Source organism: Ursus arctos, unplaced genomic scaffold, assembly GCF_023065955.2.
Source record: "Ursus arctos isolate Adak ecotype North America unplaced genomic scaffold, UrsArc2.0 scaffold_18, whole genome shotgun sequence".
Lineage (NCBI taxonomy): Eukaryota > Metazoa > Chordata > Mammalia > Carnivora > Ursidae > Ursus > Ursus arctos.
In genome coordinates, this window is record NW_026622852.1 from 47,007,728 (window position 1) to 47,030,498 (window position 22,771).

The window sequence follows — 22,771 nt, forward strand, 5'->3', positions numbered from 1 at the left end:
ACCAACAAGCATCCAGAAGCCAAGAAGTACACTGGCAGGAAGGTGAATTAATGTAACTCTCTGTGGACAGATTATATATATCAAGTATGTGCGTACAGGATAGACGTGTTCACACTCGTCCCAATGATTCCACTCCCCGGATTCAATCTCAGGGGAAGAATCCCAAATATAAGGGGGGAAAAGCCGTATGGACAGTCATCCCTCACAGATTTACTGTTAACAGGAAAAACGTGTAACATGGGGATATTCCAAATCACACATGATACGAAAAAATAAAGATTAAATTGTGAATGCTCTAAAAAATAAAATCTATGCATAGGAGAAAGCCGAGAAAGAAAAACATCAGGATGTTAACAGCGTGGCTGGGTGATCTCCTGATTCCCCTTTTTTTTTCCTTCCTTCTAGCCCCCCCAAAAGAAAATTTGAAGCATATATATTACTTATAATCAGGGGGAAATAAACTTTTTTTTTAATCTGTTCTTTGGATTAGACAAAGGCTCATGATTAAAAATTCTAAAACAAGGGACACGTGAGCTGTCAAGGCCACAACTCGGGGTGAAGGGACTAGCTCCAGCTTCTTGGCCGTTCCAGGCTTTCCAACTCTACCACCAATGCTAGCTGAGTCCTAGTTGTCAGGAGAGGTAGGCTACAGCCACAGTTAATCTGGGAGAGGTGAGGCCCAACCATCCCAGGTTTCCCCACTGCTATTTAAGACCTAGCAACAGGGACTGGGGGCGAACCCCATTCACATTTCAAAGTGGATTTTATAGAAGCTTCTGTTTTACTTTCCTTTAAAATCAAAATATTTATTTATTTATTTATTTGAGAGAGAGAGAGAGAGAGCGCGCACATGAGCAGAGGAAGGGGCAGAGGGAGAGATAGAAGCAGGCTTCTCACTAAGCAGGGAGCCAGAGGACATGGGATCATGACCTGAGCTGAAGGCAGACGCTTAACCGACTGAGCCACCCGGGCGCCCCTAAAATCAAAATTTTTAAACAGAATGGGAAACCAAGGTCACGAGGCCTAAAAAAAAGTATCCGGGGCAATGCTTATTTAAATAAACTCAAAAAACAAAAGACAAACAATGATAGGAAAAATGCTCATCTTGAGCCATTTTCATGTTACCTTTTACTAAGCACGGGTTACACAGGAGGAGTTAACCAGGTGCTTTTGCACACACTGTATCTCCACTTCTCACAGCAACCCTACGAAGGACACATTACCGTCCCCATCTAAGCAACTGAGGCTCAAACTGTTCAGTGACGAGCCTGTCATCAGACCGTAAGTGATTAAGTCTGGGACTCTCTCCACAGCACCACACTGCCGCGCCCATTCCAGGGAACATTCCAATTAACACCAATAAACTAGCAAGAATTAAAAAAAGACTGAATTCAAGGAGAGGAAGCCTGCACACAGGAACACTAATGAGGAGCTTGTTAAACACAGGCCAGCCATGGTGACGATTATAATAATAGTTATCATAAAGTGATGAACGTTCTGTGGGTTATCGTGCAAATAACAATGACAGAGCCTCTTTTAAAAAGTTCAAATGCATACTCACCCCATAAAGATACTTTCCATGTTCAGTTTTCCTTAAATGGCCCTCTGAGACACTTCGGAAAGTTTTGTACCTTTTCCTGTGTGACACACTGCCTTCTGAATTCCGTGTCATCAGAGGGGGGCTTACAAATGGGCAGCAAACATTTGGCACAATTAGACGTAGCCAGAAACTCAAGGCCAAACATCGTACGAGCCAAATCACTGTGGCCCACAGTGCAGAAACATGAGTCTAATAAAGAGAGAGTCACAGAGCCCAGGGTTCAAAGCCCAGCTCTAGCTACGTGACTTGGGAGGAGTTAACTTTTCTGCAGCTCAACTTCCTCGTCTGTGAAATCTCTATTTCACGGGGTTGTCGTGAACATGAAAGGTGAAACTGAAAGTCCCGTGTCCGGGGCTGCGGGTCCCATAAATCTAGCTCCTATGGCCCGGCGCGTGCACGATCTTCCATTCCCAATCAAGAGACACTGCGGAGAGTTTCCTCAAACTGAAAGCTATTTGCGCAACACCATTAACAGAGACTTTGAAAAACTGACCAAAGTAACTACTATATTTTTATGCCGGAAGATGATACTACCCAACTTAAGGATGAGTTGACAACGTTTACTGAGTTACTATCTGTGCCCAGGTATCCTGTCTCCTGTAATCCTTGTAAGGATTATGTGACCTAAGTGTGATTATCCGGATTTTACGCTGGGTAAGCAGGCTGGGAGAGCTCAAATATCTTGTGCACGGCTACGGCGGTAGTGAAGAGCAGAGTCAAGATTCAAAAACATGTCCCATCCACGTTCACCCCAGTAAAAATAATACGGTACATACATACCGTGGACTACATGCGGCTGTTTAAAAAGCATAGGGATAAACACACACACACGAGTGCATGTCAACTGCTGAAATCGGAGTAAGAACCTGGATTGCACCAATACCGATGTCCTGGTTGTGATATTGTTACTAAAGTTAGGGAAGATGTCGCCTTTGGGAGAACTAGATAAAATATACAGAAATCTACTGCTTGTGAATCTACAATTATTTCAAAATGAAAATTAAATTAAATTTTATTTTTTTAAGATTTTTATTTATTTATTCGACAGAGAGACAGAGACAGCCAGCGAGAGAGGAAACACAAGTGGGGGAGTGGGAGAGGAAGAAGCAGGCTCCCAGGGGAGCAGAGAGCCCGATGCGGGGCTCGATCCCAGAACGCTGGGATCACGCCCTGAGCCGAAGGCAGCCACTTAACAATTAAGCCACCCAGGCGCCCCCAAAATGAAAATTTTAAAAAAGAAGTGGGTAGATCTATATATATTGTCATGATAAGACTATTAGATGAAAAAAAGATCATAGAACAAAATAGGTATTATGATCCCATCTACTTTTTCAAAGGTTATATGTATGTGTAAACGCACATCGAAAGAGTCAAGGTGTTAACAGTGAACCACTTTAGATATGAGTTTATTGGTGACATCTATCAACCTCTTTCCACTGTTCTAAGTATTTTATAAATTCCTACAATGTGCAATTTTACTTTTATACCCGAGCAGGGAGGGGAGGAGAAATAATGCACAGGTTTGCCCACTTGAGAAGTTCGAGTTACGCCACTTCGTTTTTCCAAAAGACCTAAATAGCACCTGTTCTCACTAACCAAAAGAAATCAGAAGAGGATTTGCACTTCTATGAAAAAAAGGCACCCAGTTATACTCACGGATAGAGAGAGCAATTCGGTGGTTGCCAGAGGAGAGGGGGTGGAGAGACGGGCAAAACAGAAGAATGGGATTAATAAAAGGTTCAAACTTCCAGTTATAAAATAGGTCACAAGGACGTAATGTACAGCACAGAGAATACAGTTAATAACACTGTAACAACTACGCGTGGTGACAGGTGGTAGCTAGATTTATTGTGATCACTTCGTAATACGTATAAACGTTCAATCACTATGTTTTACACCTGCAACTAATATAATATTGTAGGTCAACTACACTTCAATAAGGAAAAAATGTTTACGTGAAAAGGGCATTCCGCGTTTGTTCTGCAGTGAGCCATTACAGAGGCAGAGGCACCCAGAGCAGAGACGGTGACCCCACCGAGCTCCTTGCCTGGGAACCATACCGAGCCTCTCAACCACCACAGCTCCGAGCAGCGGTGTCCTGCGACCATCTGTGCTTTATCTTGATTTATTTTGTGTATCTCTTAGCAAGATGATGTGTCCTAAGGTGTCAGAAAAGCCTAAAAAAGAGAGGTTGTTTTTTGGGTCTGAGAATGCTCAAACATTTTCCCATGCAAATTAATGGGAATTGCTTCTTTGCTTTATGCCATTTTGGCTGATGAAGATTTCATACGAAAGCTCTACTTTTGGATAGCAGGGGAAACCTGTATTTCCAATTGGCAAATACATACTTTTTAACGGGTCTGGAGGTAGCACCCGGCACCCCACATTGCAACCTTCACAGAGGCACACCTGTGACTAGAACTCACACCTCTGCACTGTGGCAACCGCTCCAAGAATGGGAGTATCACGGCTGTCATCTCAATGTCAGGCTTAACCCAACCCTGTGAACTTTGGCCATTCTACCCAAGGCACGATTAGTTCAAATCCCATGACATCCCCAAAAAGTCCCACTATGCGAAAGAAAATACATTTTCAAGGGCCCATGCCACATTCAAACAACGCAGACCTTGTAATGAAACAGCCCAAATAAGCACATTGCATGCATTTACTCGCATACTCACACTCACGCACACGTGCGCACACACACGCACGCAATCAGAACAGTGGCAAGAATACAGATTCTGGAGTCAGACTTGAGTTCAAGTCCCAACAACCTGCCAAACCATAAACATGCTACCTCTGTTGGTAAGGATTAAAGGAGCACTCTCGGAACAGCCAAGCAGGCATGCAGAGCCTAAGGACTTCCAAAAGTTCAAAACCTCTGTATCTTGCAAGACAAGAAACCCAGCCAACACTGCGACAAGGCCTCCAAAATCATTCTGAAAGTCTTTCAACTAGGACTGACGGTTAGGAAATTAATAAATGTTATGTGATAAATCTAGGTAACATTTAAATGTATAAGACTAGTTTCTTGGGCACCTGGGTGGTTCAGTCGGTTAAGCGTCTGCATTTGGCTCAGGTTACCATCCAGGGTCCTGGGATCAAGTCCCACGTCGGGCTCCTTGCTCAGCAGGGAATCTGCTTCTCCCTCTACCTGCCCCTCCCCCGGCTTGTGCAAGCACACTCTCTCTCTCTCTGACAAATAAATAAATAAAATCTTAAAAAAAAAAAAAGACTAGTGTCTTTCCTTCAAGGCCCAACATGACAAGCAAAATAGCAACGATTACAGGGATGTCCGACTGGTCTCTATGCTTGTCAACTGCCAACAGATTCTTTTTCTCAAGCAGTAGGAAATATCAATGGTTTTCCTAAGAATTCAGCTTTTAAAACTTGTCATTTTCAAAGCAAGGGGAGAAAAAAACACCTCAGTGTAATCCCAGCTCCACTTCATCAACCAAATGGTGGGGGAGGCGAATCTGAGATTCCAAAGGCAGAGACTTGCCTATGCTTTTAGTGCACCATGATTTAAACCAAATTACTTCAATTATTCTTACTGTGAACCAGAGCTCTACAAAAGATAAGACGTGGGACATGAATCTTAGGAATCAAGCAGTCTTAAATTAGATTTAACTTCTAACTTCTACTTTATAACCAAAAATACCATGGGGGAGAGGTGGCAGGGAGAGCTTTAAGCAGTATGGGGCTTACTCAGACAATGGAACCTTATTGGCTCATTATTAGTAATATGGATACACTGTATAGAGAAACTAGAAACATGGCAAGAAAATATTAAAATAATTAAAAACACAAAACTAAAATTAACCAAAAAGGTGGAACATCAAGGAGGTGACCAGCAAGAGTCCTTGGAGTACAAGGCTGGGGGGAAAAAAGGAGAAAAAGCAGGTCAAATCATCAAGGTGTGGAAGTGACACGTGGCAGGGAGCAGCTGGACTAAAGAAACCAGGTGGCGGGGCGGGGGCAGGGGCAGGTAAAAGCACAAGCCTGGGAGTGAGACCGGCTCTCGGGCAAATCCTGCCTCTCTCACTTCCCACTTTGTGACCCTATGCAAGTTACTTGACTCTCTGAACCTGGATATTAACAGTGCCTCCTTCGTGATCTGCTGTAGAGATCCCCCGAGCTAATCCAGAGAGCACTGAACACAGGGCTTGGCCCACAGTATGTGTTCAACAAACGTCAGCTGTTACCATCAGTAGTTACTACATCTAAATCCTGGCTCTGCCCCTTGCGAGCTGTGTGGCAGTGAATAAGCTGCCCACCCTCGCTGAGCTTCAAAAACCCCACCAATACAGGGGGATGATAACACCCTTCCCCACGGGGTTGTGGAGATGACAGGAGACAACACACATCTTGCACAGTCTCCTAACCGTGGGGGTCGCTGCCACCACTGCCATTATCGTAGTGAGGAGGGGGCTAGAGAAGCCCCTAGAGCTGGAAGAGAATGTCCTTCAATGAGACTGGAACTCCATTACTACAGGCCACGCAGAGTTTTCCTGGGTTCCTCTCCGCTGCCAGATCTTACTGTCCCCAGGGGTCAAGCGCACGCTTACCTGGAATTTCTGTGTCTGTGCTTCCGGGGGGGCCTCTGTGACTTTCGCAAAGGCGGCACTGAGCTCTTCGATCTCAGAGGTAAGGGCTTCCACCTGCGTCAAAGTAAGAACAGCAGCCAGGTATGCAACAGGACTCTCCTCCCTGCGCACAGCTCAAGGGCTCTTCCCGCGGCCTGGCGCCGTCTTCTGATCAAGGCCTTCGTGGTCAGGGAAGGCGTGAAGTCAGAGAAGGGGGACTCCTACTCTGGCCGTTCACTAGCTGGGCGACTTCCAGCAAGGTCCTTCATCTCTTTGAGCCTCAATTCCCGCAACCAGAAGACGAGGAGACCACTCCTCACCCAACTCCAACATCAGTAGGGCTAAGTGAAGGGAGGGGTACTGGTGCTAGAATCACGCCCGGCGCGACGAAGCGTTACGTTACTGCTGCCCACAGAGAGGGGCCTGGCCACTCCCGGAACCTCTCATGTCTGCTGACCTTCTCCTGTACCGCAGTCAGCAGTGACGCCTGTGGCCACACCCTGGACTCGGCCAGCACCCACAACGGCCCCTCCACTGGTGCCACTCTACACGGAAGTCTCCAGCCTCAGCTGCGCCCTGAACTCCCCCGTTACACGATGGTAGATATTATAACTGCTATTCTCACGAGCCAAGTCTCTGCCACACCTGACACTGGTGGTTACGCGAACTCTCCCCTCTCTAGCTTCGGCAGCACCACCGTCTCCTGGTTCGCTTCGTCTGTGTGCGATCATTCCTGTCTCCTTCGTGCATTCCTCTCCCCTGTGGTCCCATGCGCGGCCTTGTTCTTTCCCTTCCACACGCTCCCAAGCAGGCAGACCCGCTCCTGGAATTGTAACTCACGCCTGAGCTCTCTGCAGGCTTGGGGCTGACGTACCCATCTCCCCTTGGACATCCCACCACGGTGGTCCACGAGCCCCTCACAGTCCACCCTTCGCAAAAAGACTCATCCCCTCCACCACCGCACCCACCTTGCCCTCATTCTCCATGTTCTATGCTGTCAACTGAGTCGGTGGCACCACCACATCCCAGCCACTCCAGCCAGACCCCAGGAGACGTCCTCCACTGCTCCTTCTCACGGCCCTACATCCCCTCAGCAAATTCCCCAAATTTACTTCTAGTTTTTAACTATTTCTGAGTAAGCCCCGCCCCTCCATTCCTGCTTAGCAATGACCACTGCTCTAACTCAATCTTTCTTGGCTCTCGCCTCTGCTACTGGTCTCCCTACCCCCACTCTCTCCCTCCTACAAGCCACTCCCCAGACACAGCCAGAGACCTCACTGAAATGCAAATGTGATCATACCCCTCCCGCTGAAGAGCCTCCGGTGGCATGTCACCCAAACAGCCGAAAATGACTCATTCCACCCCCACTGGCTGGCCCCGTGCAACCCCACCGGCTTCTTCTCTAGCCTCCCTTAGGTTCTGCGCTCGATGCCCGGACAACCTCAAAATGCTTTTGGTTCCACAAACCCCTATCAGGCTCTTTCCTAACTTAAGGGATTAACCCGTGCTCTCCCCTCTGCCTCCCCTCCCAACCAACTCCTGCTCATCCTTCAAGATTCAGCTCAGACACCTTCTCCTCCGAGGACCGCTCGCCACGTACATACCCTAATCTGGATCAGATCCCCTGCCCTCCACTTGCACAGCCCCCTGCACATCCCTCAATCACCACGCCTTCACTCTGTCTTTCTTCCTCACAGGACTTGTGAGCAGGGCTGGGTTTTCTTCTCTGTATCCGTGCCTCGCTCGGTTACTGAGAAAACAACAGACTGCTATGCTAACAATAATAAAATAGCATGGAACCGTGGGCCACAAACTTGAATCCCAAAGGCAACAGCCCAAGTAGCTAGCTGGCTCAAAGGCACAGCCCTGCCTCCCAGAAGTCCCTCATCTCAATCTTGTCTTTAGAAGATCGGGCATCATCCAATATGGCAGCCACTGGCCACCTGTGGCTGCAGGGCACCTGAAATTTGGATCATCTGAAATGAGATGCGCTGTAAGCACACCTGCACTTCAGACATGACACTAAGACGAAGAAGATGCTAACCACCTCATCACTACTATTGCTTTATTGATTACATGCTGAAATGATAACATTTGGGATATATATTATTAAAGTTCATTTCGCTTGTTTCTTCTTACTTCTTTTAACGTAGCAACTAGAAAATTCAAACATTCACCTGTAACTTACATAGTATTTTTCCTGGATAGCACTAGATTGGACATTCCAAAGGCACTTCTAATGGACTAACGGGCCCTTTTCCCATCCCCTCTACTCACCCCAGCTTTCTTATAAATTTTTTGCCTAAAGCTAAAAATTCAGGGTAGGACAGGCCAGCCACAGAAGCTAATAAAGAAAAATCTCACTGCGGGTGTATGAGACTCACCACATACCTCTTTTTCCTTTGACTTTAATGCCATGGTTAGACCCTGAATGGCTTTATCCCTCTTTAAACTATTTTTCTTTTCTGTGGCAATTTCTCTTTCCTTCTCTCTCAGGTCTTCCTGAAGTGCCTAAATTAGATTAGAAAAAGATTCACTAAGTTGATGCGTTCCAACCAAAATGCACTGTAAATATATCTGTAAGAGCACACTCAAATGCAGTTATTCTATCTTATTCCTGTCACCGTGTGATTAATGTTTCCAAGTAGAACTGAACGCGGCGGCGGCAGCTCCCAGCTACGGCACTAACGCTCACGGCAACGGGGCTGGGTGAGAAGAAGGGGATCAGATCAGTTAAGACGGTGACAGCTACTCCTGTGGGAAGGACTCCAGTGCCTTCTGGAATTTGAATACAGTCACATCAGAGTCTTTGAAACCCTACCAGGTTATTTGGGGGAAATAACAGATCATTAATTTCATTCCTTAATGCTACAAAAGCTAGCAGAGAACTTGGTTTGACGGAGACTGAACATACACATTTATAGTCTGAGTTCATTTCTAAAGATAATCATGCTGCCTCCCTCCCGGGCTGTTGTGAGGATCAAATGAGATAATGGACGGAAAGCACTTTCCCAGCTGGCAGGCGCCGTACAAATGCCGGCTGCCGGGACTGGGGGACACGGAGCAGCGGCAGGTCTGCATCCCTGCGAGGGCTCCTCCAAGCTACCTGATCTTGGGAAAGGGCCCTCGCCTCTCCGAGCCTCACAAGCCTCATCCGCGCAATGGGAATGTCTGCCTCACAGAACTACTGCCAATACTGAGACACCTTCTCTGAAGTCCTGAAAGTCTGAATGGCACACACTGGCAGTCCCTACGTGACAGCTATTGTCACGCCGAACCATCTCCTGCTCTCAGGAAAAAGCAAGAGGCAAGGATAAATCTTCAGTACATTATTTTAAATTGCATCAACATACCTGGATCCTCTCTTCAAAGCGCTGTCTCTCCTTCCGGCGCTCCGTTTGTGCAGCCTGAGAAAAGGCATTAATTGGCACCTGGAAGGGACTCACAATCCAACAGCTGCCCCAGAACAATTAGAAGGAGCATCTCATTTCCTGACTTTCCCCCACTGCTGTGGAAGTCACAGAAGTAAGTGTCCACTCCTCTCTGTCTCACCTGACGTCCCACCCGAGGGAAGAGAAATGTAAAGACACACAAGCCACGTGGGTTGATCGCCAGCCCCACAGAGAACCACGGAGCCACTGGCTGATGAAAAGGGCCAACAGAAGGACAGGGCCCACGGGGTTCAAGGGAGGAGCAGGAGACGCGGGCTGATTACAGCCGTAAACTAACCAGGGAGGCTGCAGAAATCACTGCCGTGATAGCGACGAAGAAGACTCTGCTCCACAAAAAACCAAGACCTTCCCTGAGCATCTGGAACATCCCACACTGTGAATGTGGCCCATGCAGCAGCCACCCCCGGCCCAACAAAAACTGGGCGGGCTCAGCGAGGCCCACCTGCACTTCCAGGCCCTGGCCACCCCCTTGCAGCTGCCGTGGAGGCTGCCACCTCGTGTACGGGAGGGAGGACCCCTGGGAGGCTCTGGGTCTGGTCCTAGCAACCCACCTCTTGGAGCCTAGGAAAATACAACTACTCCTCTGGGCCCGCTTCTAAATTCCACGAGAGGACCGTGATCTGGACCCTCGCAGAGTGGCCAGAAGGGTTAAATGCCGGGCCCCACACAACTTAGTTCCCTCCCCCCAACGGCCTCTAACCACAAAGGTAAAGCAGGTACTAAGTTTTATCCCAAGAAAACCCAAAGGATGAAATAACATCCCCAGGCAACAACAAATCCACACACGGTAAAACAGAGGCAAGCAGGTATGGACTGTTTTTTTAACCGACTCTGTATAAACCCGAGGCTGGAAGGGGAAAAACATGCCAGGGCCCCTGACAAAGGAGGTTCCTGCTAATTCCTCAGCTGCCGGGGAGCTAATACTTGGCAGCAGTCTGTGTGTGACTCGTGGGGACCGAGTGTGCGTCCCATCTGCCACAGAGGAGTCCGGGGTGCTAATTAAAGTCCCCCTCCACACCCCGCCGGCTCACCTCCGCTCCTCTCTCCTGTTCTCCCCTCGGAGCAGCAGAGAGTCCTCGGAGCTCCCCAGATGACACACTCTCATCAGGACCTGCCGTCTGAGATTTCTGCTCTTTAAGGCACTGAATTAAAGCTTCTTTGCTCTTCAAAGACAGCTTCAACTCCTCAATCAGTCTAAAAGCGAACAAAATTTAAATATTAATTCTAAGCTGTTCTCTTAGCTCAGTGGAGCAGGAGGAGGCAGGAAACGGGGCCAGGCATCTTCAAAGTAGACATGCCCAATGACTGAACAGAAGTGGAATCGCACCGTGGAGGTCAGCGAGTAAGGGCCAGAATTCACGTGCATCAACAGTCCCCTCACCTCCAGCCTGGCCCCAGGGGATCCAGCCTCCGAGCTGCCAGACCACGGTCTGATCAAGCCACCCCCGTGCTCAGACTTTCAACAGCCCCCACCACTGACGGCAGCCGACTACTAATTTTTTTGGCCAAGAATCCTCTCTGCAAAAGAAATCGGGTGCTGAAGCCTGAACGAACACGACCGATAAAGCGGAACCGTCCCGGTGAGCGGGCAAAAACAGAGAACCTCCGTCTCTGGCTTCTCAGGGCAATGTTTAAAGTACACCAACTTTCAAGATAAAGGCCAAACTCGTGAGCAAGGCAGGTAAGGCCCCAGCTTTCGGGCCTAGAAGATCAGAGGCCCTGCCAGCAGCTTCAGTCTCCTCTCTCGCAGGAGGCCGCTGCCCGCCCCCTCACCACCCAGGAGCCTCACGTCCAGCTCTCTCCAAAGCCAGGCCGTCTTGTGCCTCCAGACCTTCGCTCACACTCATCCCTCCACCTAGCATGCCCTTCACGACTCCATCCCCGCCGCCTGCTAATACACGCCCATCACCCTGCCCCTGACTTAGGCGCTACCTCCCCTCCAGGAAACCGTGCCAACCACCCCGAGGGCCCCCCTCGGGTACAGCTGAACACCTTCTGGGGCCACCAAATTATGCTCCCTGACCACGGCCAAGTTATTTAACTTCTATCCATCCGCATTTCCTCAATCCTCAGTTATAAGATGGGGATAACTTGCTCACAGGGATTAGAGATAAAATATTTAAAACGCCCCTACACACCTCCAGGCATATAGCACAATTCAACAAATGACAGTTGCTATAATTATTACTTTTTTTTAACATTCAACAATTAGCATTTTGTCAGAGAACCCTCCAAAGAGCCCTTCTGCAGCTAAGCCTCGAAAGCAACCTGAATGGTAGCAAGAGCAAAGGCTTGCGAGTCAGAGAGCTTCCCTGGCTCCCAGGGTAAAGGTCAAGAGTCAGCGGAAAGTAGTTAAAAGCAGCCGGCAATGCACTGGTGCTATGGTCCGAATGTCCATGGCCCCCCAGAATTCAGATATTGCAATCCTAACCCCGTTAGATGACGGGATTAGGAGGTGGGGCTTTGGAAGGAGAGTAGGTCACGTGGGTGGAACACATGAATGCGACCAGTGCCTGACAAATAAGGCTCCAGAAAGAAGCCTCACCCCTTCCACCATGCAGGGATGCAGTGAGAAGTCTGCAGGCTGGAAGAGGGCTCTCACCCGACCATGCAGCCACCCTGGTCTTCGAGCCTCCAGATCTGTAAAAAATAAATTTCTATTGTTCGTGAGCTACCCAATCTGTGGTACTTTGTCACAGCATCGCAAACAGGCTAAGCCACTTAGGCACAGAGGGTACCGGGCAGCACCAGCGCAATGCCCCCAAATCCTGGACAGAGGAGTAAGATCGCCCTCTAGGGGTTCTACTCTGAAATCACCACATAACCGACTGAAGAGGTAAAAGTCACTGACTGTGTACTTGAAATGGATGTGCCGTATTGCAGGTAACTTACACTTTGATAAAACTGATTTGTGTTAGTTACCTTAAAGCAAGCTCCAGTAGGGATGGGAACGAGAGAGGCAGGCCTGTGGGGACTGTGGCCAAACCAGAGCACGGGGCCATCCACAGGAGTGGCCTGCATCCAGCAAGACCATGGCCCAGGCTTGCCACACCTTCCAGGTTTTCAAAGGAAGCTGGAAAGCCAAACTTTTACATGAAACTAGATTTTTTTTAAATATTAGCAACTAATTCAAACTTTTTTAAATGACTTTATTTATTTGCTGGCGGGGGGGGGGGAATGAGAGGGCATAAGCAGGGGGAAGGGCAGACGGGGAGGGAGAAGCAGACTCTCCGCTGAGCAGGGAGCCCGACGCAGGGCTCGATCCCAGGACCCCGGGACCATGACCTGAGCCAAAGGCAGACGCTTCACCAACTGAGCCGCTCAGGCACCCCTAATTCAAACTTTTAAAAGAGCTGTGTAGGCCAAATAAAACATATCTATTGGCAACATGTGACCTGCGAGGTTCCTCAGTGATAGCTGCCTTAAGGACACAGGCTAGCTCTAAGGTCAGATCGCAGGAGACCAAGCAGCTAAAGCACATAGCTTTCAGAAGGGTGGAGGAAGCCCGGAAAGACATCAGCAGCGCCCATCCGAGTCAGGGCCCTGCCCTACAACAGGCCAATCTGTACGGCACGTCCGGATCTATCTCAAAAGGGCAAGCCCGCGCACCCCCGTCCTAAGTCTGCTTAGCAGCTCACCTTCTGACCTCCATTTAGCTCGTGGGCAGGCCTGCCTCAGGGAGGGAACATACTGACCCTAGTCCCAGGAGAGTTCCACCACAGACAGGCCCACACCCCACGTGAGCAGAAATCCAGGGGTGTCCTCTGTCTGCTGCACTGGCCTTTGGGAGTGTGGCTGGGGCACATCTGCCCCTGAGAGACAGCCGCTTTGGTAGGACCGACAAATCAGGTTTCTGTGCCTTATCCAGCCATGCCTCTGGGAAACCCCAAGAAGATGCAGCCTGACCACCCACACATGGAGAGACCCCACCACCTACACCGCATTAAGTACTCAATAAGCATTAACGCTTCCCAAACTCCCCCTTCCAAAGAGATGAGAAGCCACGCTTCTGTGGCATATGTAACAGAGACCACTTTCTTCTCTGATTACCTTGACATGGCCAGGCTCCACACCCTCCTCTGCGCGTGCCTTCCCTCCCCCACGCCCAAGCACAGCTGATCACCACCTTGCTTTTGTGCACAGCACAGAACCCTGAACTTACCTCTAACACCAATCACGCCATTTTTCACCTCTGTCCCCTCCCCCACGCTGAGAGCGCCATATTAAGGAAGAAAGTGCTCTTCTCTCCATTCCTGGCACTTAACCCAAGGCCACGCTCCGTAGCTGGTAAACGAATGCACGTACAGCTCCTTTAGTCTAGCCTTAATCCACATACCCAAGCACCTTCTAGACTCTACTCTTGGATGTCCATGATCCCTCAACCCAACATGTCCCAAATGAGAGCTTATCTTCCCATTCCCCCACCCAAAAACATCTGTTCTTTCCCCCTTTCGTTCCCCAAACTCAGCACACAGTACCACCATCCCACAGTTGCTCATGCTTAAAACCTGGGTGAGGAGGTATCCCTGCAGCCTTTTCCCTCATCCCCAAACCCATCAATGATCAAGCCCTTCGAGCCATCATGTCAATTCTACCTGCCAAACATCTCTGCCTGTTCTTTTCCATGCTAGTTCTGTCACCTCAGTCCTGGTCACCATGATCTCTTGTCTGGACTTCTCCATCAGCCTGAGAGGCAGTCTTCCCACCCAGCCCCACCACCAACCCATCCTCCAGGGGCAGCCAGAGGGATCACTCTAAATTATAGTCTGACCCCGACACCACCCCCTTTCCACCCTTAAAAATCATCAGCAGCTTGTCACATGCCCTGAAGACAAAACCCAAACTATTCAACAAAGCCCACATGATCTGGCCAGCTTCCCTCTCCGCATCTCTTCCCACCTCCCTTCCAGAACACAATTCTCCAGCCATGCTATAGTTCTGTCAGTTCCTGGGTCATGCTGTGTGCCCTCTGGCCTCTGAACTTCCATGCCTATGTTTCCCAATGCCTGGAACACTCTTTCTTCCTCCAAGTAACTCCTCCTTTATCCTCATGTTTCCATTGGGAAGCCTTTCCTAATCCCTCTAAACGAAATTAGAAAGATGTTAGGTTAACCCAGCATGTACCCATCTGGCCCTTCTCACTCTGCTCTTGCCCTCCACTCCTCCCACCTAGCTAGATGACAAGCATACACCCTGACATGAGGTTCCCTAGGAGAAGGACCCAGGCTGTACCGTTGACACCTACACTCTAACCACCACTTACTGAGCAGAAGATGCTCCGGAAGTACCTGTTGAACGAAGGGCACGATGACCCAACAGACGGACACACCTACACTCTAACCACCACTTACCGAGCAGAAGATGCTCCGGAAGTACCTGTTGAACGAAGGGCACGATGACCCAACAGACCGACGCTCTAACCGCTGTGCCTCCGCCAGGACCCCGCAGGGCCCTTCCAATCCGCTCTCGCCCACGACCTCTTCTCACACCTACCCCCAGCCCTCTCCCTTCTTCCCCGGCACCAGGAATTCTGTCTTTTTTTCGTTGGTGGCTGCCCCTGCACATTCTAGTCTCTTCCCTGGGTTCCCTATTTCAAAATTTACCTGCTGGAGACCTGCAGGTCCCCCAGGAAAGATAAATCTGTAAACCTTCTAAGGGCTTCACCACTCATCAGCTGGGAGAGATACAAGGGAACATATAAATAATGTGTATGGAGAAGGATTCCAGACTCTCTCACAGTACAGTGTCTAGAAAGGCTGCTACCCTGAGGGGGAGGCCCAGTCAAAAAAAACAAAAAAAAAACCACAAAAAACACCCATCTCGGGAGGCTTCACTTCCTAGCCATGTAATCGAGAAAAACATTCACTCAACCCTGAGGTCCTACACCTCACACAGATCTCTGTTTCCTGACTTGTCCTGAGATTCGTCCCCAAAACTTCAGTTTTCCAGGTCAAAGCTAAGAAAAGGTTTCAGCACACCAAATAAATGCTAGCTCTTCCAGACACTGAAGCCAGGACACCGAGCGAGTGGAAACCACGGCTCCTCCCTCAGAGCCTATTCCTTCCTCTTTTATAGATAATCCTAAAACATGAAAACAAGTTGCAGACTCAAATCTCGTAAGACAGTAAAGAAGCAGAAAGAAAGGCAAACAGCAGTTGGGGAATTGGGGCGACTAAGCACCAGAACCCAAACGATACGGTGGGCCTGTCAATCACGAGTCACTGGGCAACCAAAACAAAAAGGAACCAGAGTCAGTATCCTCTATTTAAGGAAATAGGAAAGTAGATCATTTGCTTTAGAACAATTTCTGTCAAATTCCAAACCAGCTTGGCTCTTCAATGGACAGGTCACAGGCTAGCCGGAAGTTTCACTTGTATTTAGTTTACACAACCTTCCAGCTAGTGACCAGCAAAGCAAGGCAAGAGTATCAAAACGTAAGGTTCATGGTAAAGAAGAAAACCTCAACTCTCTCCTAACCAGTTTTGATCAAAAGTCTGGTCGTTAGACACGAGCATCAAAGACTGCCTAAAGGCCCAATGGCCCATCCATTTCTCTGGAGTACATGGCGCTCATATTACTCCTGGACCAATAGAGAGCTCTGTACTCCGTCTACACTGTTTTGGCCCCTGCACTGTACAAATCTGGGCCCTCAACCTGCATTAAGACGTGATGAGGGGCGCCTGAGTGCCTCAGTCGGTTAAGAGTCTGCCTTTGGCTCAGGTCATGATCCCAGGGTCCTGGGATCAAGCCCCGCATCCGGCTCCCCGCTCAGCGGGGAGTCTGCTTCTCCCTCTCCCTCTGCCCACCTACCCCCACCCCCGCTTGTGTTCCCTCTCTCTCTCAAATAAATAAAATCTTTAAAAAGACATGATGATTAACAGGTCTCACACAACTCACTAACATCTATTGTGGGGATATAATCACTTCCTGTTCCCCCTGGGAAGATTCACAAGAGAAATTTCTCCCCGACAACGTCAAGTAAAACTGGGTTTCTCCTGAGTTCCTGGCTCACTTATGTTCATCGAGACTGTTTTTCTCTCTTTCCTTTGGTTACCAGGAAGCTCACAGCCAAACTGAAGGCTACGTCTAGTATCTGAACAGAACTTTTCAGCAGGAGTTTCTATCTATAATTCTTTCCCTGTCCTCATATCCCTACCCTATTCCTTTTCCCTCCACCCTAATCTGACTCCAGGTTTTCTCACTGTGGGGGAGCAAGCAGAGAAAGGAGGGATAAAGGAGCAGGAAGGGAACAAGGGAATACCCTTCCGCCACGCTGCCCAAATGTCAGCGTCGCAGAGATAAGAGCCAGACCTGTCTTTCTGCTCCAGGACCACGGCCATGTCCGAGTCCCCCTCATGCCTCTTCTTCATCTCCGAAAGCTTGTTTTCCAAGTTCAGCCGAAGAGCCTTCTCTGTTTCTGTCCCCGCAAAGGCCTTTTCCAGTTCCGCTTGGGCAGCTTTCACATCCTAGAGTTAAATTAAATGCATTTGATGCAATTTTTCAGTACAATTGGGAACATTTTGAAAGAAAATTGGATTAAAATATAAATATTTATGACTTTTTCTCCGGCACATTTCCCCTCCCTGAATTGTACTATACATGGGGAGAATCAGTAATAAATACATTTGCCAGCCATTTTTCCCTCTTGTATCCTGAAGAGTAATAGGCATTTCCAATGGAAAAGACTCACCTCTACAAAAACTGTATTTTTGGGTTTGAAAATCAGATCAATATTTACAGCTTGAATGAGAACAAGGAGAAATGTGCCTCTCAATACTTAAACATACATAAATTCTGGAGTCCCCATAACCTCCATACAAATTCATCCCACACCCCACGGCCCCCTCCCTATTTCTTTCAAGATGATGACTACACAATTCTCAAGTACATTTTCTGTATCTCCAAGGTGACGTCGGTGGTGAAAAACTACGTTCTTCCTGAGAGCTGAGAAAGGCCAACAAGGAGATTATCTAAATCACGCAGGCAGTGCCCACGTGAGGAAAGGGCCCTGGAGCTCAGGAAAGTGACCTGGGGGCAGATCTGGATCTCCAAGTGCCCACGGCCTCTGACTACGTCACAAAGATGATTTGCTGTGGGACGTTGGATAGTCACTTAGCCTCTCTGAGCCCCAGCTTATCTATAAAACAGGGATCACCACCATCCCGTCAAGGAGTTGCTCTGACTCTGTCAAACGCTTGCTGCATCACAGGGAGCTCCAAGAAACACTGGCTTCCTCTTCCCTGCCCTCTCCCTCCACGGGCCGCCCCCGTCACTGCCCCCACTCAGGTGGGGGACAAAGCCTCTTCTCCCAAGCGCAGTGATAGCTGGGAAAAATCATTTCCCGGTATTCTGAGACAACAAACAAAACCTATTTACTGAGTGCCTCTTAAATGCCAGGCTTTGAGCAAGGAGCTTGATTCATCTTCTCTCTGTTCCTCACCTAACACGAAAAAGTCACGCTCTGAGAGACACACTACAGTAGTTTAGAATGCAGGTTCCGCAGCCGGAGCACCTGGCGTTCCTGCCTGTGTGACCCCGAGCAGAGGACGTGGCCACTCTGTGCTTGAGTCATCATGTTTTTGTTTTTAAAAAGAATGATAAAAGTATTTCTGTCACAGGCTTCCTGAAGGGATGAACGGAAAGGATGCGTGAAAAGGCTGAGACGCGTGCCTCCCACGTGGCAGCCCCCCACATGCTGCTGGAACCACGGCTGTTAGGACAATCACTACTGCAAAGCAGACGTCCCCAGCCTCCCTTTACAGAAGGGGACCAGGCTAATGAGCGACAGCGCAGAGGGTCAACCCAGCACGGTCTGGAGGTCCCGCTGGCACCCTAAACACTGGGCGGCGCTTCCCGGGGCGCGTAAGCTGACCGAACCAACAACGACGTTGTAACTCAAAATCAGAATTTGGGGTCAGAAGACTCTCGTTTTGGTTCCAGCTCTACCACTGATGACTAAGCCTCAGTTTCCCTGCCTCTCAGAGCTGTGTCCTCGTCTGTATTTTAGACCCCTCACAGGGCCAGTGCGAGCACCATGAACGGAAAAGACCACCCCTGGCTGCAAAGTACAGTCCCACGGCATCTGCCTTCTGTATCCAGAAGCACTTTGGGCTGCCATCCCTCCTCGTATCTAAGAAGAGCCAGGGTTTCAGGTGGAGAACGGGAGATGGGCCAAGAGACTTCAAAGACCGAGAATGAAGTAACCACTGTCACTGAATACCAGCTTAACGTGGGTGGAAACTTTTAACATCTAGGAGACAAGATTTTTTAGCCAGGACACAACCTGCCTCCCATCACGGTCACAGGAAGCGCCTGAGAATGAGCAGAAGGAGGGGCTCCAGGCGGTGTCTCCCCGAGAAGAGGCACTCGGTGAACACCGGGGTGATGTGGGATGGAGGCCAGGTACTGGGGACAGGGCTGCATGGGCATGCGACGGCCTGCAAATCGGAATCACTTCCAGGCTTAGCGCCGGTTAGGGGAGTCGCTTCCCCTCTCCGGGCCTCAGTTTCCTCCTCTGTAAAATCAAGGGACTACCCTAGGTAAGAAGAAGAGCAGTGCTGCCGCAAGAGTGTGGGTTTGAAAATCAGCCATTGCAAATTTAAATCCAGGATCAAACTGAGACTAGTCAGTCTTTCTGTACGTGGGTGCCCTCATCTGTGGGAATGAAGACAACGGCCAGGACGCAGGGTGTGAGGTCACAAATTCTATACGCAAAGCGCCTAGGACGGGGCTGGAACCCACCCGCCCATCCTGAGCGGCTCGACAGGGTGGCTCCCGTTTCTGCTGACACTCCCAAAGTTTAGGAGAAAAGGAACAAAATCGTGCCCCCTCCACTCTCAGCCCACTGTCAGAGCACACTCTCCTTGGGGTTTCCGGACTTGCCTCTTCTAAATGGAATATTCTCTTGGTTAGGAGATCTTCGACCTGCTGCACCTTCTTCCGAGCATCTTCTTTCACCCGCTGAACCTCGGAGCCGCCCCCTTCAGCGAGGCTCTCCACGGCTTTGCTGCAAGAAGGGGAAAAGGTATAAAACCCACGTGGGGACAGTGGGGACGGGGATTTCAATGGCCCCCAGAGAGACAAGGAGTATTTGTTCATCATTTCTCCCACAGACCTGTGCTGTTCTTATTTTTTTTAATTAGTCTTTGTAACTCAAAAACACAGATAATGCAATATATGAATGTATCGAATCAATCAACACGTACACCTTAAACTTACACGTTACATGCCAGTTATAGCTCGATTTAAAATACATATCTATAAACACAAATTAAGAAAGGAGAATCATCTACAATCTCACTGGTGAAAATAACTAAGTTAACATTTTAGCATAAAGCCTTACAGACATTTTCTACAAGAAGAGAATCACGTATCTATGATCTGATTTTATCACTTCATACACTATAAACATCCTTCTGGGTCAATAAATACATATCTCTATCATTTTTTAAGGCTACACATTAATTCACTATGTAAAATGTACTGTAATATATTAAATCAATCCCCTATTTTTTTACTGAAGTACAGCTGACATACCTCAATTCCCTACTTTCAAAACATTCAGATGGAAAAAAAAAAAAATTAGATTTCTGATTTTACACGTTTGCCTGAAAACACTTCTAAAGCATAGAGCCCACTACAAAGGACTCAAATAAATGTTAGGGGTATTATTTATTGTATTATAAGCAATGCTATAATAAAAGCATCCTTGTATGTATACCATCTAGTGATTTCCTAGGGTCAATTCCTACAAACGGAATTACTGGGCCAAAGGGCGGGCACACTTCTAAGACTCTCAATAGCTATTGCCAAATTTCCCACCAGGACAATTCCAACAAAGCACCCGTCCGCCGTGGCAGGAGAGGGGGAGAGCTGGTCTGACAAACCAACGTGCAAAGGAGCAGCGTGCCACAAAAATACATTGGAGGCATCAAGGCTTTCCTACATCAGCTTTTGCCAACGGGAGGGGAAGGCATTTTAAATACAGCACGATCCATCTGTGAGCACCAGCTACCACTTAGGGCATGAGCAGAGGAGTCTGTGAGAGCAGCCCCCGCTCCGTGAAATGCAGGGTTCGCGCTGCTGTGGCACCACGGGATAGTCTGTCCCGGGGACGAGCAGCGGTGGGCATGACACACCGAAATCGGACGCAGGACCACAACCACAGATGCCTTTCATTTTGGTTCTCCTCAAAAGAAAAACAGTGTGAGAAATGAATTTGTGAGACATACACTCAGCGCAGTTCTCATCAGATTTCTAAAATGATTGCAGGTTTCCAGACGGCAGAATAATAAAGGAAATGGCTCCACCTAAAGCTGGTTTCTCGGAAAAACTGCAACAGAACAGACGTACTCACTGCCAGCCTCCCGTGCCCTACTTTGGGGTATATGAAATTTTCCCAACCAAGAGCCATGCGATCAGACGCTCACATGTACAGGCCATGTGAATTTTTGACTGAGAACAATGCAAAGTCAAGAGGGCCATCCTTGCTGCCCGAGTATCCAACATGAGTTGCCTGCAAATAAAGACTTGATTCATATCGCGCTTCCTTTCACCAATAAGCCTTCAGAAGGCCCCGGTGTCATGACATCATTTTAATGGAATTCAATGCGAACAACTGAAAGACGTGGACTCTGAAGCCTGAACAGATTTGCTTCCAAAAGTATCTCTATTATGTCCTCAGTGTGCCTCTGGGTCAGTGACCTCTTACATGTCAGTCTCCTCAGCTGAAGAGTGACATGACCACCTCTGAGAATTCTGTGCTAACACAGCGGTGGCTACAGCACAGTGCCCCTTCCTCTCCCATCCGAGTGCCGCCTGCTGTCCCAGAGGCCACCACAGCCACTGCTGCGATGCTGTGAGAGGCCTCAGTCTACCCCTCGGAGCTAAGAACAGGTCATCCTCTGGCCAGAACTAAGGCCACCACGGCCACTTCCTGACTAACGCCGCGAAACATCCTCGGCCCCCACCCCCTCAGCTCATCTCTCGATCCGTGCCATCCGGAGTTCACAGGGATCCAGTCATTTCTATCACTCCTCAACAGGTCTTACATGTGGCTGAAAAAATTCCACACTAGAGGCTTTTCTTCCCAAGCCTTGGATATGGGATGTTTCCAGCCCCGAATTCCCAATAACCACTGCAAGTCTTCTAAGCTTTACAGAGCCTCCTCTAGGGAATGGTTCCTTCCAGCCCCCCCCCCCCACCGACCTGCACCCCAACGACCGTCTCCTTCCTATCGGCCCAGATCGAACCTTGGTGTTTTATAGTCAGAATCATATATGTTGTCAAGAGGCAGACTACAATTTTTAACAAGTACTGGTATTATTCAGTTTGTTTGCATTTTAGTTATACCAATAAAATATATTCCCAATAATAAATGTTCCAACTTTTCATTTATCATCTTTGTATTTTACAGTTACTGTAGCAATAAAATTTATACTCAGCAGTATGGTGCAATTTTCCTCTACTAATGGAATTATTATTTTTGTTTGTGTTTTAAAGCTACAGAGATAAAATTTACTCCCGACAATATGTCGGCTTTTGTTTTTAATGTCCCTCATAGTAACTGATAAATATAACAATGAAAAGCCAGCACACATCCATGTTTACTCCACAGCAAGGCAGAGTGGGCTCCAGAGCCAGACCCATCCCAGCTCTGTGTCCAACCTGAGCAGGGCCCCCAACTCCTCCGAGGCCCAGTTTTCTCCGCACTCAAATGGGAATACCGGCCGCCTCACGTCATTGTTGTGAAATTGATAAAGCATGTCAAGTGCCTGGCACAGGGTCTGGGGCAAAGTAGGATCTCAATAAATGCCAGTTCACTCCCCCTACCCTGTCTCTCCTTATAGAACCTGGGCCAACAGACACAATAGAGAGTAAGACCTAAGGCGAGGCAAGGGTGGGACAAAGTGGTCTGATCCGGCCTTCCCCTGATACAAAAAAAACCCGTCTATAAATACCACCCCTGCTACCCCTTTTAACTGTCAACACTTCCTCTTGATTCTTTCCATTCTAATTATAGTTCTTGAGAGAAAGCAGGGACTTTTCCTGTGACAGGTCGCATTATCTCCCACCCACCCCTGCCCCCCCCCATAAAAACAACCACCATAAAAGTGTAAAAGGAAGTTGAGGGC

At 48.6% G+C, this 22,771-nt stretch overlaps 1 protein-coding gene across 10 annotated transcripts in view; it reads right to left on the reverse strand.

Annotated features, from left to right (window-relative positions):
• Nucleotides 1-22,771, reverse strand: part of CDK5RAP2 (CDK5 regulatory subunit associated protein 2) — a 161,664-nt gene that overhangs the window by 104,449 nt on the left and 34,444 nt on the right. For all 10 annotated transcript variants that reach the window (XM_026513859.4, XM_026513860.4, XM_048223047.2 and 7 more), the window contains 6 exons: nucleotides 19,521-19,644; nucleotides 16,950-17,104; nucleotides 10,670-10,832; nucleotides 9,540-9,593; nucleotides 8,578-8,697; nucleotides 6,169-6,261 (listed from right to left, as the gene is read on the reverse strand). In XM_026513859.4, coding sequence (XP_026369644.3) covers nucleotides 6,169-6,261; nucleotides 8,578-8,697; nucleotides 9,540-9,593; nucleotides 10,670-10,832; nucleotides 16,950-17,104; nucleotides 19,521-19,644 — 709 coding nt within the window. The remainder of the gene's footprint in view (nucleotides 1-6,168; nucleotides 6,262-8,577; nucleotides 8,698-9,539; nucleotides 9,594-10,669; nucleotides 10,833-16,949; nucleotides 17,105-19,520; nucleotides 19,645-22,771) is intronic.